At 39.1% G+C, this 15709-nt stretch overlaps 1 protein-coding gene across 3 annotated transcripts; it reads right to left on the bottom strand.

The window, feature by feature from the left end:
* Window positions 1-4009: 4009 nt before the first annotated feature.
* On the bottom strand, window positions 4010-13978 carry CCDC14 (coiled-coil domain containing 14). Of its 3 annotated transcripts, none has more exons than XM_048072329.2 (13): window positions 13871-13978; window positions 13646-13701; window positions 12874-12949; window positions 12143-12215; window positions 11908-12048; window positions 10577-10816; window positions 10392-10486; window positions 8815-9370; window positions 8213-8354; window positions 7524-7603; window positions 6880-7098; window positions 6672-6804; window positions 4010-5324 (listed from the first exon to the last, which is right to left on the bottom strand). In XM_048072329.2, exons 1-13 carry the CDS (start codon window positions 13901-13903, stop codon window positions 4358-4360), a joined length of 2811 nt encoding a protein of 936 aa, XP_047928286.1. In that variant the 5' UTR covers window positions 13904-13978; the 3' UTR covers window positions 4010-4357. The 3 variants fall into 3 exon arrangements, with proteins under 3 accessions (XP_047928286.1, XP_047928287.1, XP_047928288.1); XM_048072330.2 differs by having other exon boundaries at window positions 6880-7095; XM_048072331.2 differs by lacking the exon at window positions 11908-12048.
* Window positions 13979-15709: the final 1731 nt, after the last annotated feature.

The raw sequence follows: 15709 nt of genomic DNA, 5'->3' as shown, positions 1-15709 counted from the left end.
TTTTCCCTCCTGAATTTGTTTTTCTAGCCCTCAGATTCTAACCAGGGATGTGTTTCTTTACCTTCTTAGGGAAAAAAAAATAAAAAAAATAAAAAATCATGATTATTAAGGATGACTGTATAAACCAATGATTTAAGTAAGGTGCTTGAGATACTAGTAGCCACCACTGTTACTTTACAAAATGTATCATGAGCTGTGAAACTCTCCTTCTGGACAGAGCTGAATGATGTTGCCACTTGGCCAGGGCTGGTGTCCCAGGCAGTTTATTTACACATACAGAAGCAGCACTGGCTTCACTTCAGCAAGTAAGACATCTTCGTTTCTTATGCAGACTTGGAGAGGCTTGCACACAGTGGTAAGGCAGCAATCCTCTGTGTCTGCAGGGAGCTATCACCATTCCCCGGTTCTCTGAATGAGACACTGAATTATAGACGCTCATCACCCAGGACATCAGAGCAGGGAATTACAAAAGGCTTAAACTCGGGTATGCTGGACACTGGAGTTTTGCCCTATCCATTTACTTTTCCATATGGAAGAGGGTGCATAAGGGGAAATTTACCGATAAGAGCTTGGCAAAGCATATTTCAAGAGGTCCTTTCCTTTCCATGTCTCTGGGAAGTGCAGATGTCAACTTCACAGTATATGCTCCGTAAAAATGAACCCCCTGTATCTTGTCTCTTTGTGCTGACATAAATCTAGAGGAGGCTACACAATGGCTAAAATTGCAGCTGCTGAACTGTTCCTTGTAAACTAATCCTTGGAAGCGGAGAGGTGTTTCGCAGCAGCTATTCCTGAATGTAGAACAGAACAATGATTTAATGTTGAATACACACATTTCACATATCCCTTATATTTGGAGGCTGATACAGTGGCAGACATAACCTGAAACCAGCCATCCTGGCCAAGCTGGAGCGTTGTGCTGAATGCTTGTTTGGCTATATGATCAGCACGCTACCTGTGACTGTAACTGATCAGCCCAACTAGCTGCACTCTGCTCAACTTGGCATCATAAATTTCAATTGTAAATCTTCTTAACCTCTTAAATTATATTATAAAATAACTTATTTTGTAACTATATACAACACCATGGAAGAAACTCTTAAGCTGGCTTTCCCACGATCGCAGTAAAACAGCAGGTGTGGAAGGACAGGCCTTCAGACACAGAGGTGCTGGTTCCTTTTGAGCTCTCTGTGTTATCTCAGGGCTGTTTATGGTACCCTTCACCTTCCTCATTCAAACATTGTCTTCTGGCTACAAAAACTGAAGCATCACAGCTGGTTGTCCTTTGTCTGATCCTTCAGCTCTGAGGGAGGTCTGTGCTTTTCAAACTAGACAATAAATCTGCCTGAATTTAAATACTTTTATTTTCCTTAGAAACAACAGCAAAATTTCATGTGCCACACAAAAATGACCTGTGTAGTTGACACTACAGTCCAATTAATTACTTTATTCTTTACCTCTTCCAAGCTATCCCAGCAAAGACAAATCTCTCTACCCAATTACTTGGGCTCTTCCTTGCTGCGTACTTCTCAGGCTATGAAACTTGAGTGGTCAAAATTCTTCTATGACATGCAAATTCTAGTGTTTTTGATTTGGCGTTTTATTATACACAACACTCATTAAATAAAGAGCTTGTAAGAAATACTATCATTACCTGTTTTCTCTTGAACCACTCTCACCTTTTAAGGACCTGCATATTTGACCTTGCCAGCTTTTGCTTCCACAATGCTGCAAATTAATAAATGACTATATGTGGGAAATTTTATAGGTCATTTAAATTCTTATAGCTCTGATTGACACATGTCAGTAAAAATCAAATAATTTTATTAAAGAAAAATCTTTCCTCCTATTTCTTCTTAGCTTCTCCCCCTCTAAGAGGATGTTAAAAATCTGCTTGCATCTCATTGCCCTAAAAACTTTTTGCAGCAGTCAGCTCTTGCTTTGATAAAGCTAATTTTGTAAGGATGAGTAGGACACAAATAAGATGGTGTAACATCCTCCCCATTGAGACAAAAGTGAATGAAAATGTAAGAATAACATGCTCAGGCATCTTGACACCATGGCTGCTTTATGCAGATTATCTTTGGCCAGGACAAATATCCTCCTTCAAAAGGAGTAACCGTAAGAAGAAAACTGGCTTAATTTGTGTAGTAATGAATAATTTGCAATATTTTGTCAGCCTTCTTGTGAGTTTTAAAGACTAGGATTTATTGTAGCTTCTCTTTAATCTATAGCTTAAATCTTGCTTTACTTCTTCTCTGAAACTGCTTGTAAATATTAAAACATGTTAGCTTTCACATCATCAACCTTATTTTGAATCTGAGCACAAGTAGTGTAGAGAGTACTAAGATTTTCAGGCCAAGCCTTAAAAGCATTCTAAATCACTGAAGTCACTATTTAGTCTAACTTTCCTTTTTCGAAGTTGCAGTGCCAGTTGGCTTTTTTTTTTTTCTTTCTAGTATGCATTGTCTTCATACCTTCTCATTGCCCAGTTACCAGTAACTAAAATAACCTCAGAACTTCTACACAGCACAACTTACGCATGGTTAGCACACCAACTTTAAAACATGTCATTCAAGTAACTAACCATGGAAAGAAAAACTTCAAACTGCTAGAAAGTGATACCTGTATCCTACAAAGAAACATACAGGAAAAGGCCAGCACCAGGTTCTAGGGAAAACAAAACAACACAACCACAAACACTACAGAAAAAGAGTTCTTAAATTCAGGTATTTATAGTGCTGTTCCATTTCCAAAGATGTTTTCCCTGATAAACCATGAGCTGTGAAAAAACACCATTTCAGTGCTGTTATGTGTGCAAGAGGAACAGAACAGTAGCAGTAACACACCCTCTATGTATCTCAACTTCAAATCTTTCCTGATCCATATTCTTGACATCGAGATCTGGAACTACCTATCAAGGAGAATGAGGGACTGGAACGACTCTCTGCTCTGCTCCCATTCCTGTATAAGCCAAATTGCATGACTCAGCCCAGACTCTATTTACGCCCAGTAGATATTTGACACCTCAACAACTATTCTGTGTATTCTAGTGCTTTGCTAACTGTTCTGGTTTGCCAGCTCTAAATAATTCCCAATTCTTCTCTTTTATGTTAACTGAAGCCTGTTACTGCTTCTGTTTCTTAGCACCAGTGTGTTTTGTGCTTATGCACTGGTACTATATTCAAGATAAAAAAAAGCAACAAACAATCATCTGTAAAAACTATGACCTTAAACAGAAGTGTAAAGCAAAACAGAACTCTGAAGGTTTTGGACACTCCCCTTATTCTTTCAAATACAATTCTCAAAAGTGAAAATTGAGTCTTACCCAATGATGAGTGAAAAAGGGCTACTTCATGTGTTTTACAGGATCTACCATATACTGCAAATCCCATATGTCATCTGCATTTATTTGTTTATCCCGACACATTAGTTTTAACCCCCCAATGCTGCTGCAAAGCTGCTCTGTAGTTAGCTCTTCCCTGGCATTTACCTGTGGAACCTCTTGCCCGTTTATGACACCTTGCAACTGATCTTCAGGGAAGAAAACAAATCAATAAAGGAAAGTTTAAGACTTCTGCCCTTAAATTCACGTTTAAAAATAATAATAAAAAATACATGAAGAGAATTATCTAGTCAAGGCAGTTTTTTTTTTTTTTTTTTTTAAGTTCAAAGCAGCTCCACTTTCATCAGTTAAATTCCCACTTTATTACTGAATTATAATGGGTCTAAACCCAGCTTGGCTCAAAAACAATGCAGCTGAAAAAAGAAATCCTGCCCACCCATTTCTTTGATGATAACACTTTGCACTCCTTCATTTTAAACCAGAACAAGGAGTTAACTTCTGAAAATGGAAAGTCAAAAACAAGGGAAATAACTAGGCATCTTATTTTATACATGTCAAATTATTATTAAATCAAAATTTCTCTTAATTTTATCACATTTGCAGTTGACTTCAAATGCATCTCTTAATGCTGTTCCTTCTACTTAAGGAAAGCACAGAAATCAATTGTGTACTTTCATCATTTAATAGGAAAAAATACTGCCAACAGTGCATTAATTTATTAGAGTTATCAAAGACTGTGCTAAGAATTAGATTTTGCAGTTAAAGGGTATAAACCTAAGTCATCAATTTAAAAAAAATGAATTTATGCCAGTTATTTGAAGTTATATACATCAAGGGAAGCAGCACCATAATTTAATGAGGAACAAATTCCATTCATAATTTAAACAGCTAGGAACTCAATTCATACAAAAAATACAAATACTACTATCGGTACCATACTTATTAAAACACCTCAGAAAAAACACACACTAAATTATCTGAACAAGCACATCCTATTTTGTTTCCTCAGAGTCATTGTTTCATAATGGTATTTTGCAGAGTTCTTTGTAACCTAGCTATGTTGGCATCCAACGCTGCTAAGCCATTCTTAAAGTCCTCTTCATCTCGAGAAGTAAATGTCGAAAAAGAGGATGCACTCCATTCAGACTTCCCTGATATATCATCAAATGAAATAAAACTAGTATCAGTTACTTCATTGCCTCGTTTCTTAGGAAACTCTTTCTGAAATGGCATCGGAACACGTGGCTGAATTTGGCCTGGTTTGTCTGTACAGTCTTTTGCAGCTCCACTTGGAGCGCCTTTTGGCTTCACTTGGACTTTGTCTCCTGGCTTCACCTTATCCCCTGTAACTTCAAGTGTGTTTTCCATAGTCTTTTTCATGCTGCACCCGGCTCTTAATTTATCCAGAATAGTCGGATCCTTTGACATTTCACATCTATTCTGCTGCAAAGCGTTTGACAGCTCACAGTTGAAGTCTAACATCTTACAAGCCCCTCTAGTATCGTGTAGTCCATCAGTTCTTCCAGAGACGACCTGTTTTTTAGAGGCACTGCTAGTCAATGGAATGTAAACAGTCTCATCCAACTTGCTTTGTTCGTCTACTAAAGTCCCAGAATCACTAACTGTTTCTGCATCTTGCTTCAGTAAGGTTGGCAATATTCTGGAAGCCGATGTTCTTTCTTCTGAGAATGTATGGTTTATATTATTTTCTTCAGCAGCAAACTTTTCATAGGCTAGATTTAGCATTTGCAATTCTCCGTTTTTATTTGAAAATTGAAGTTCTGTATCTGTCAAAATATGATCCATTTCTAATTTTTTAAGGTAAGTCATTACTGAAGTACTCCCAGGAAATGGATCAGACTGCATCTGTTTCTCGTAGTCTTCCAAAAGGGACTTTGAGAGACCTTTTTCAGATCTGGGTTTAATGTTGTCTGCTGTGAGGTCTGACAGAAGTTTGGCCATACTGCCCTGCAAAGTTCTGTTAAGATAAGATAAATGCAGCAGGTTAACTATATTTTCGGCAACTATTTTTCAAAAACTTTTATATAAAATAAAATCAGATTTATCAGACGACAGCAAAGTTACAATTCTTTCTACATACATAATTCTTTCTACATACATAAAATACTAATATAGATGTGAACCAATTGCAAGTTCCTTCAATTTCATTCTTTGCCTCAGAGAAATGCACCTAGCACAACACACTGAAGTTATTCAGATTATTCCTGATTTACCTGCTTTGAGTACTACAAAATAAATAGATGTCAAGAAACTATTATAAAGCATATAGAAACAACTATCAAAATCAGAGAAAGTTTTTCCAAATTATTCTATTGCTTCTAAAGAAAAAAAAAAATCAAATTTTCTAATTTTCTGTTTTCTGTATCAAAAAATGAACACTTAATCCTAATATATATATTATCCAGCATATTTATATAAACATGCAATAATAAGACATCATTATACTACCATCTGGTGGTCAGTATTTAACAGCTACAGAAAAGCATAATGTATCTGAATGTCTACTAAAGATAAAAATAACGATTAAAAACACTCCACCATTTCAATCAATATCACCTAAAAACAAGACAGATAACAGTTTATCTTCCTCCGCACATCATGTCCACACAAATTTTATGCACATGCCACTCTGGATGTTTAAAAACATTTGTGAGCCTCTTAGCTTGTCACCAGATTCATAGAACATGATGATGAAATAAATTCACAGTAACATTTTTTTAAAAAAATTGGTGAGTAATGCAACATTCCTTCAGGGGATCTAAGAGTTCCTACCCTCACCTTTCATTAAAACTTAAGCATAATCTAATTCAAGCGTATGTACAATTAGATGAGGGACTGCTCATTCCCACAAGAAGAGCTCGCTGTGGGAGACTTGAAGACTGATCTTTCTGCCAGTTCTTTTCATAAGAGTTTGATTTCTGATTTTCTAAGGGGAAAAGAGAAATCCCTCCTTAATTCAGTTCAAAAGTTAACTTCCTAATTCTACGGCTTCAAGGGAAGTATCAGTAGGTTTTCAGGTCCATGCGCTACCCAACCAGCTCCTTACTTGCAGCCTGCTACAAGAGTTAAGACTTTGCACAAGTTATGTCAGGTAGCATTGCACTTTAAAGAAGACTAACATCATGGAACAAGACAACTCTGTTTTAATAAAGTTATACCACTATGGTAGCAAACAGTGTGCAGCAAGAGAGGCTTTAGCCTACCTCAAAGATACTAGTGTAGCACTAAAGATTACAATAACTTAAAGTACGGAGGAAAAAAAAAGTGACGTCAAGAGGCCAAAATAACACTTAGCCAACAGTACCTGGTTAACTCACGTAGTCTGTTAACTTCTGCATCACGCTGGCGTAATGTTATGCCCAAAATCTTATTTTCCTTCTCAGAAGCTTCCAGGTTAAACTGAAGGCTCTTCACATTTGCTAATGCCTCCTCCACCTCTAAAATCCCAAGAAGAATTTTAAAATTTTTCAAATTTTAAAACACCAAATGAAGAACAATTTCAAAACACTTACCAATCTTGAGCTTGGTAGAATGAATATCATATTGCTGTTTGTTTTCAAGCAATTCCTTTTCTTTATCTTGAATATCTTTTGTAAGATGTTTATTTTCTTCCTTCTGATTTTCTATTATTTTAAGTAGCTCTTCATTTTTAGCCTGCAGCAACTCAATGCCTTTCAGTGATTCTTTCAATTGAGTCTGAAGCATCATGTTCAAGGACTGCAAAGAAACTACTACCAAAAAGTAAAACATATGAAGTTAAGTGTCTTGTGTGGTACAGTTTGGACTTATACACTGAACTGGTTTTACGAAATGCTCATAATTTTGGTTACTGATTTTTTTTTTTTTTTGAGGCAGGGAGATAAACTGCAAGCTTTCTTCTTAGCTAATTGTCATTCTCATTGTAAGAGGACATAAGGTAAAATAATCTGTTCTGGAGCTGAATCCTTCATGTCCCTGTAACCTAAGCAGGCACAACAAGCCATACAAATGCAGTTGCGTGACTAGATCCTCAACGCTTAGTTCAGTTGTCATTAAAGGCCAAAGTATGTAGTGTTATTTTTTATTTATATACCTGTATCTTTATTATGTGTATCTCTTTAAACAAAGCCTTAACAAAAATGCTCCTAATAAACATCATTATCTATTAGTACTTTACATTCATAGTTGCAGCTCTGTCCAGATGTCTTCTCATTTCTCTCTCGTTCCCCGAGTTGCTGGTTTAATATTCTTAGTCTCCTAAATGTGAATCATGAAAAAGTGCATAGTCAGAAAGTTCAAAATAAGTCCCAAAACAATGCATTTTAAATTAGTTTGGTAAGAATAAAATGTCACAATATTTTAGAAATATGAGAAAGTTTTATTAATGTGTTTTTCTTGCATTCCAATCTCTCTTCAACACAAAAGACCCTTTGCAAAGTCTGGTAAACATATTTCCCTCTGCTCTGAAGTGAAGTGTTACCCGGTTATGTAACTGAAAGCTCCTCTGAAATGAGAGTTATTTCTACATCTAAGAATACACTACAAAAGGAATAAAGAGCACACTAATTATGTTAATACTGTAGTCTTCAGACAAGATGATATGCTGATCCCACCTAGACAAAGTCCCAGTCGTGATGTAACTGATGCTAATAAAACACCAGTATTAACTGACATCTTGCTTCAGTGGCTACGCATTAATTAAACAAAGCCTTACCAACACTCTTGGTAATATATAATATAGACAAAGATGAAAGGGCTGCAACACTTAGAACACAACAATGCTAAAACGTGTAATTTAGAACAGACCAATTAAGAATACTTTAGGTGTTTTTGCTGTAAATACAGAATCACCAAACAGTTACTAACCTACGCAGCTGCGCATTTTCACTTCTGAGAGGCTGTAAAGCTAGTGCTATTTCGGTTTGTACATTTGTACTTCCCACTACAGCTGGGAGCAACGATATGCAGTCTTCAATTTCATTCATCAACCTTAACATCTCTGAATCATCTGCAGAAGGCAGGGAAAAAGACACAGAAAAACCTGTAATGGGACAGTCAAACTGATGCAATAGTATCTAATCTACATTTAAAGAAAACCTGATTTATTCTGACCACCTATCTTTATTTATTTAAAACTTTAAAGCTTGACTACGAGAACTACACTTCTGGATCTTGATAAATCCTATCTAACTAACCCTGGTGGGATTGATGTTGCAATCTGTCTACACCGCTCTCTTTCTGAGGGGAAAACACTGTATATGAAATGAGAGCTATCTTTATCCTAGCTGTTACAATGATGTTAAAATACTCCAAAAAATAACAATTCTTCTCCACAGTGAAACACGAAGGACTTAAAGTTGTGGAAAACCTACCCGAGATGTCACACATCTTCCTGAAAATGAAGTGCTTGCTCATTTTATGCAGTTTTTCTGTTATTTTTACATAATCGCTCTACTGCAATGTCTTACCTTGATCTGTTATCAGTGCTCGGAGCTCTCCCAAGAGGTATTTCACTGTCTTAACCTTATGGGCTGTTTTTTCTGGGCTTTCCTGTCTCTGTTTTAGATCTTTCCTTACAAAACTTCTCTGGCAACTTGTATCTCTCACTGGGGCTACATCAAGTACATTCAAGTCATCTTCTTCACTGAGTTCTTCAAAAGTGTCCTCCTCTCTGTTCGTTGAGACATTTTGTGTTGCTGGACAATGATGACAGTGCTTCTGATCAGTCCTGCCATTTGGCATTTCATGCAATTGTAACAGGGACAGGTGAGCTTGTATGCATCTTATCAGGTCTGCTTCTTTACGCTGCTGCTCATGGCTTGGGGTCATCTCTCTGCCAACAGATGATGGAGTGAATGTAGGCACCGTAGAGTTACGTGATGCACCTGATGCTATACAGGGCATCACACCAGGAAGAGCACTGGCAGACTGCGTTTGTGGAGTAGTAGAATTAGAAACTACAGGGAAAGCCACAGTTCCTCTTGTCTGTGCCACGTATTCATTGCCACTATTTACAGGAACATCCTGCATGAAGAAGATTCATATTGAACAGAAAATTAACATGGAGGTTTTTCAAATGTTTAAAACACAACAACAACAAAAAACTTGTCTCACTCACTGTAGTCTTGATCATTCTTTGCATTTTATAAAAATAACTACATCTCAAACTCCTTAATTGCATAAATTTTCCAGCATACTTTGAATAATTCACGTGTAAATCTGGTTTACATTATCTTTACCTTAAATATTATAGGTAACATAAAGCACAGTCATTCTCAGTTGTTATTGAAGAAAAAAACCTCAGCAGCAGTTTTGTTGCTGTTGTTTTTTGCTTTGTAAGTACACATTCCTTGAAAGCAAACCAGAACGGGAAAAAAGAAAAAAAAAAAAAGGACAATGCTGTTACATTTCAATATTTTAAGTTGATGAATTTTTAAAGAGTCAGGGTTAGCACTAACTATACATGGACTGCCTGCAGGTGGAAGATAAGTCTACAGTCTTACAGTCTTAAGGTGCAAGCACATACAATTTCCCAAGGTGGCAGTTGGTACTCTCCATTAGTTTTATTTTATGCCCTGAAACACACAAGCCGTTTAAATATATGGCTCTAAGATACAACACAGTATCTGAAGAAATATGCAAGTTGATCATTGGTGGGGAAAAGGTACATATCAGATGATTTCTTTAATCAGGAATTGTTTAGTGACCCTAATGCACATGACTGAGAATATAATTATTAACAGTAACGAATAATTCCCTGCACTTTTCATGCTTGCTGTATATTACAGAATTCACCACAGAGAAACAATCAGCCATTTGTAACGCCTCCAACTTCATTCATCAGTGTCTATGTATAAAACATTTTAAATAGCAGTATTTCCTGTCATTATTTATTCTGTTAATCAGTATATGTTGAAATATGTACATTTTTTTCTTAAGGAAACAAATTATATAAACCCAATAAAAAAAACAAATAAATGTATAAATAAATAGTTATTGCTCATTTAAAATGCTTATTAATAGTTCAAATCAAACTTTTACTTACTGATTGAGTAGATAAGGGATTAGCTGCACACTGTAGGGACAGATCTACTGTGGAGGTAGGTAGTCGATAATTAAATGCTGTAACATTTTGATATCCTGAAGGAAAACAATGGTTTCATAGATCAGGGCAATTCTGCACAGAATTCAGAGTAAAATAGCAAGCCCTACATTAATAGTTCTACTAACCATGATCCGAGGTAGGAAAAGGAGTTACAGTAGGAATTTGGTTACTGTTTTGCGGTGGCTGGCCAGTTACCAGAGACATCTGAGTTTGCAAACGTTCACACAGTTTCTGATGCACCACAGGAGACTGTTGACTGCAAGGCATATGATTTGGTGGAACCGGCTGATTCTGTTGTGCACTGGAAAGTTCTTTCTCCGCAGATGGTGTGGTAGATGAGGCAAGTTTCTTATTTGATATTTGCACTAGAGAAAAAGATCAAAAAACTCAGTTGAAGTTGAAGATCTTGACCTACACAAACACATTGTGTCATCAGGCACACTGGTAGGTTTCTTTGACATATAAAAGATCTTATGGCCTAAGATCCTAGTCAGATTTAATAAGCAGCAAATTAATTCATCTTAGGTTTTTTTTTTTTTTTTTATTTCCCTAGATAGAGCAAACTAACCCAGTTGGATAGACTGCTGTCCTTGAAAGAAGCAAAGAGATTTAATCCTATATAAAGTTCTAAAACGCTACTCGTAACATCTCTGCTAAGCTGTTCCCTAAACCTTTAGGCTACTGGAAATAACCCATACCAAGCGCTCTCCAAATATAATTTTCTCGTGTTGGGTATAATTGAAATTACATATTCTTCCAGTGCTGGAAAGACATGAACTAGGTGCCCATCTTCTATAATTGACAGAAGAGTCATTCTGCTATATACCAAGTTCACAGGTCCCACCTGTCTAACGGATTAGAAATCACACAAAAGAAATGGAGTGGAGAGAGGAAGAAATGCTAACAAAAACATGAATTATTTCAAGTAACAGTGACTCAGCCTAGAGAACTTTGACTTGCTATCCATTCCAGTGCTCTGGACCCTAAACCATTTGAATTGCTATTATGTATTCCAATACTTTCCTGTTTCTAGAAACTGATCTATAAGAAAAGCATAGCTAGATGACTAACTCCTGGACAATCTATAGCTCTGTATCCTAAATAAGACTAAGCACAGTAACACTTCACTCTCCAAGACAAAAGCTGCATGGGTATTATCATATTATCATCCTTTTTTGTATTTCCTAATGGCTAAACTCTTATGATGCTGGTATTTGTAAACCCACCTAACTTTCTTTTTTCTACATGAAGCTCAAACATCTGAGAGTTTCAGTAATTGCTAAAGCATTTAAGGTTTCCAAAGGTAATGAGTAATGTCTATATCCTTTGCAGATCTAGCCCTGGATCAACCTACAACAAAATACAATTATCTGAAGCCTTATTACATCTCCTCAAGAGGTTCAGGAGTCTCTCATTATTGTTTGAGAAAAAAGCAAGCCCCAGAAAATCTGCTTACCAATTTCTTTTCGGATGTGTGCAGCAGTAATGTTCTTTTTCAGCCCCTTCTTATTGGATGTACTCGCTTTAGTTAGCGAAGGCTTGGAAGTAAATTTAACAGAAGTTGTTTTCCCAAATTGTTTATGGTTAGTCTCCCTTCCTATTATTATTTGAAACAAAAGCTGGTCAACAAAACAAACCAAAACAGTACTACAAAAACTAAAAATGTAACTTAAATTTTAAATAGGTACAACCTGTAGCCTCATTTTGTAAAATATTCTTCAGTAAAGTTGCACAACGGTCAAGCCCATTATGAATAGTATCAACCTGCACAAAGAATACTGTGGTCAGAAAATGAGTATCAGTAAAACAAGACACCATTTTAGAGAAGACTGTTCCCCACTATTACCTGAAAAAACAACAACTGATCATCAGCAAAAACGCTTGATTTCCCATGTATTACTTCACAATTATATGAAAATTAGCAAACATGCAATTTTTGAAAAAAATACATATATTGTGTTGTTGCATGCATGTCCATTTGTTTCAGTAATTGCAGGTGTGTATTTTTTTTTTTAATTGTTATTTCCAGGTACAGTTAAGCTATTATCTACAGCATACTTTCAGTTCGGATATAATTGATTCAGCACTGCACAGAAAATATTGCTGCAGCATGCAACTCATTTTTTCTGGCACACAACCTAACAAACATAGCTATAGTTCTGGCAGCATAAACAGCATAATTACGTTTGCAAAATGTACGTTGTGCCTTAATAAGCTCTGTCAATAGTCAAAATGCACACAAAGCCAACTTGCATGCATCTGCAACATGCAGTACAGACCCTCTTGCTGGCTTTGCAGGAGCTATTTCTAGTTGAGATGCAGTAGTATCTAAATTAATGTGTTGAGTTTTTTTTTCCAGGTATTCCAGCTTCCATTCTCTCTAGATAACATAGATGACTGTATTAAAAAGTCACTCGACTACCTGGTCATCAGAATCAGTGGAATAGAGAGAGTGTCCAGCCTCCACATCAGGATGACATTCTTTTCTTAATCCAAACCTGAAAGAGTTAAATTCACTGTTCACATTACCTCCTTAGCATACAAAGTAAAAAGTTACTTTTATTCAATAACAGCAAACCAAAATTTCTTTTGTCAACAGATTACTTCTTGCCCAGAGAGGTTGTGGATGCCCCATCCCTGGAGGTGTTCAAGACCAGGTTGGACGAGGCCCTGAGCAACCTGATGTAGCGGGTGGCAGCCCTGCCTATGGCAGGGGGTTGGAACTGGATGGTCTTTGAGCTCCCTTCCAACCCAGGCCATTCAATATGATATGTACATATGTATAATATACACACATATATATATACAAACAATATACCCAATATATAAACAAATACCTTTTTCTTTTTGCAAACTCTACTGCTGCAGCAGAAGCACTGAACAGATACTAACAACTTACATCCAAGGAGAATTTAGTCCTAACACTTATATGAGACTAGTAACTATATGGATTCAGTCTTTCATAAATATAACGTATGGACAGAGTTAAGCCTGTATTTCCACAGGCAAGCCTTCTGCTCAGGTTGGGTCTGCCTGCCCACAGGCTGCTCAGCACCTGGTTGCACTGCCTTCGAGCCAGACACCTTTACTGATACACACACAGGATTTCTGGCTGGTTGATAGGTACAGCAGGTACAAGGCCCCCAGATGCTCACGCACTCAAGCTCAGACACCAACCCTGACCCGAGCCTTACCGCTTCCTTCCGCTCGGTACCCTCGCTGCTCCCGCGTGCCTCCCAGAGGACAGCACCTGCCGAGTACAGAAACGTGCTTTCGTTTTCACGGAACACCTCCGCAACGGGGAAGGGCTGCCCGAAAGCAGCGCTCCCCGCAGGGCCCTCAGCAGGACACCCCCGCCCGCCCGCTCTCCCTGAGGGTCCCGAGCCCCGGGACGGGACGGCCCCGGCTCCCGCCCGCACCTTGCAGGGCCGCGCGGCTCCCGCCCTCGCCATGGCCCCGGCCCCGGCCCCGGCCCCGGCCGTTGGCCGAGGGGCGGGGCCTAAGGAGCGTTAGCCCCGCCCCGCCCCGCCCGGCCGCTTCTCGGGCGCGGGAAGGAGGGAGGGAGGGTCTGTGCGGGGAGGGTCTGCGCGGGGATTGGCGGAGAAGGGCGGCGGAGGAGCCAATGGGGAAGCGGAGGAGGCCGTTGGGGTGTGGCCGCGCCGCGGGCCCGCCCTCTGCTGAAGGACTTCGCGGCCCCGCCCCGCCGCTCGCCTCAGAACCGTCGGCGGCCGGCTGGGGGCGGCAGGGCGATTCACGCAACCGGGGGTGCCCCTCGGGGCGCCCGCTGGGCATTTAGGGCTACTTTGGCAGCACGTCCTGCCGGGCGGGGGCTGTGTGCGCCCACAAAATACCCCGAGGAACGAGCTTTGAGGGGTGCGCAGCGCCCCCTGAAGGAAAAGTGCCTCATACAAGTGCCTTACGGCCTCAGCTCGGCCTTAGCAGCACAAATGTGTTAAACGGGGTGGTGGAAAGTCAAAGGGAACCGCTGACGTTCGGCATATATCAGGCCTTTGCTCTCCAGCTAGTGCCAAATCTTCCCTTAAAACAACCCTGTACGTAGGTTGTAAAGGACAGACAGTGCCTCAGCCAGGTTTCGCACAAGCTAATATGTTAGTATTCCACATATATTCAGTTTTGTTAACTGAATAAACAGACCTGAAAACAGCATATAAAGCAATTATGCTTACTCAGGCTGAAAATGTAATTACAGTACTGTGTTATTAAGAGTACTGTAGAAGAGGTGCATATTCAACATCTGTGCTCTCCCAATGTGTAAATTGTTATCAGGTATTACTACATTTGCACTGAAACTGTGCTGAACTGAGTAAAACCGCGTTGTGAATTTAGTTATCTTGTCAAAAAAAAAGGTTTCCTGGAAGGATTTTGGGACAGCTTCATTATTATTATTATTATTTTGCTTTGAAAATGTTAAAACAGGAAGATCACTATAAGAAGAAAACACATGAAGTCCTCTTTCAATTTTGCTGAAGTAAAGAATATAAACTAACAAAATAGAAGATTAAAAGAACTCAGACGTATGGCAACTACCCAACCAGTGCCAGAAACATTGATCTACTTTTTTCTTCAGGATGTTTATGGAACTTCATGGGTGATTCCTCATTGAACTGATGGATATGAGTGTGGTGATTAAAATAATCACAGAATCACAGAATGGCAGAGGTTGGAAGGGACCTTTTAAGATCATCTAGTCCACCCCCCTGCCAAACAGGATCACCTAGAGTACGTTGCGCAAGATGGCGGCATCCAGGCGGGTTTTGAGTATCTCCAGAGAAGGAGACTCCACAACCTCTCTGGGAAACCTGTGTTGTGTCACCCTCACAGTAAAGAAGTGCCCCCTCATATTCAGCCGGAACCTCATGTTCTTTAGTTTGTGCCCGTTGCCTCTCATCCTGTTGCTGGGCAAAACTGAAAAGAGACCAGCTCCATCCTCTCAACATCCTCCCTCAGATATTTATACGCGTTGATGAGGTCTCCCCTCAGTCTCTTTTCCAGGCTAAACAGGCCCAGTTCTCTCAGCCTGTGCTGGTACGGCAAGTTCCAGGCCTATAATCATCTTAGTAGCCCTCCTCTGGTCTCGCTGAAGTAGTTCTATGTCCCTCTTGTACTGGGGAGCCCAGAACTGGACACAATACTCCAGGCGCGGCCTCACCAGGCCTCACGAGCTTTGCGTTGTCAGCAAACTCGCTGAGGGTGCACTCTGTTCCTTCGTCCTGGTCGTTGATGAATGTTGAACAACA

Source organism: Anser cygnoides, chromosome 6, assembly GCF_040182565.1.
Source record: "Anser cygnoides isolate HZ-2024a breed goose chromosome 6, Taihu_goose_T2T_genome, whole genome shotgun sequence".
NCBI classification, from domain to species: Eukaryota; Metazoa; Chordata; class Aves; order Anseriformes; family Anatidae; genus Anser; species Anser cygnoides.
Note: the sequence above shows the minus strand (reverse complement) of the source record. Positions and strands in the feature narration are given on the sequence as shown.

Bases quoted from the DNA above. Each gene is read 5' to 3' on its own strand.
- CCDC14 (XM_048072329.2), bottom strand. From the start codon at position 13,903: ATGGCGAGGGCGGGAGCCGCGCGGCCCTGCAAG. The intron at 9,371-10,391 runs GTAAGTAAAAGT...TTCTTCATGCAG, and splicing joins ATCCCTTATCTACTCAATCA to GATGTTCCTGTAAATAGTGG. The intron at 5,325-6,671 runs GTACTGTTGGCT...TTATCTTAACAG, and splicing joins AGACTACGTGAGTTAACCAG to AACTTTGCAGGGCAGTATGG.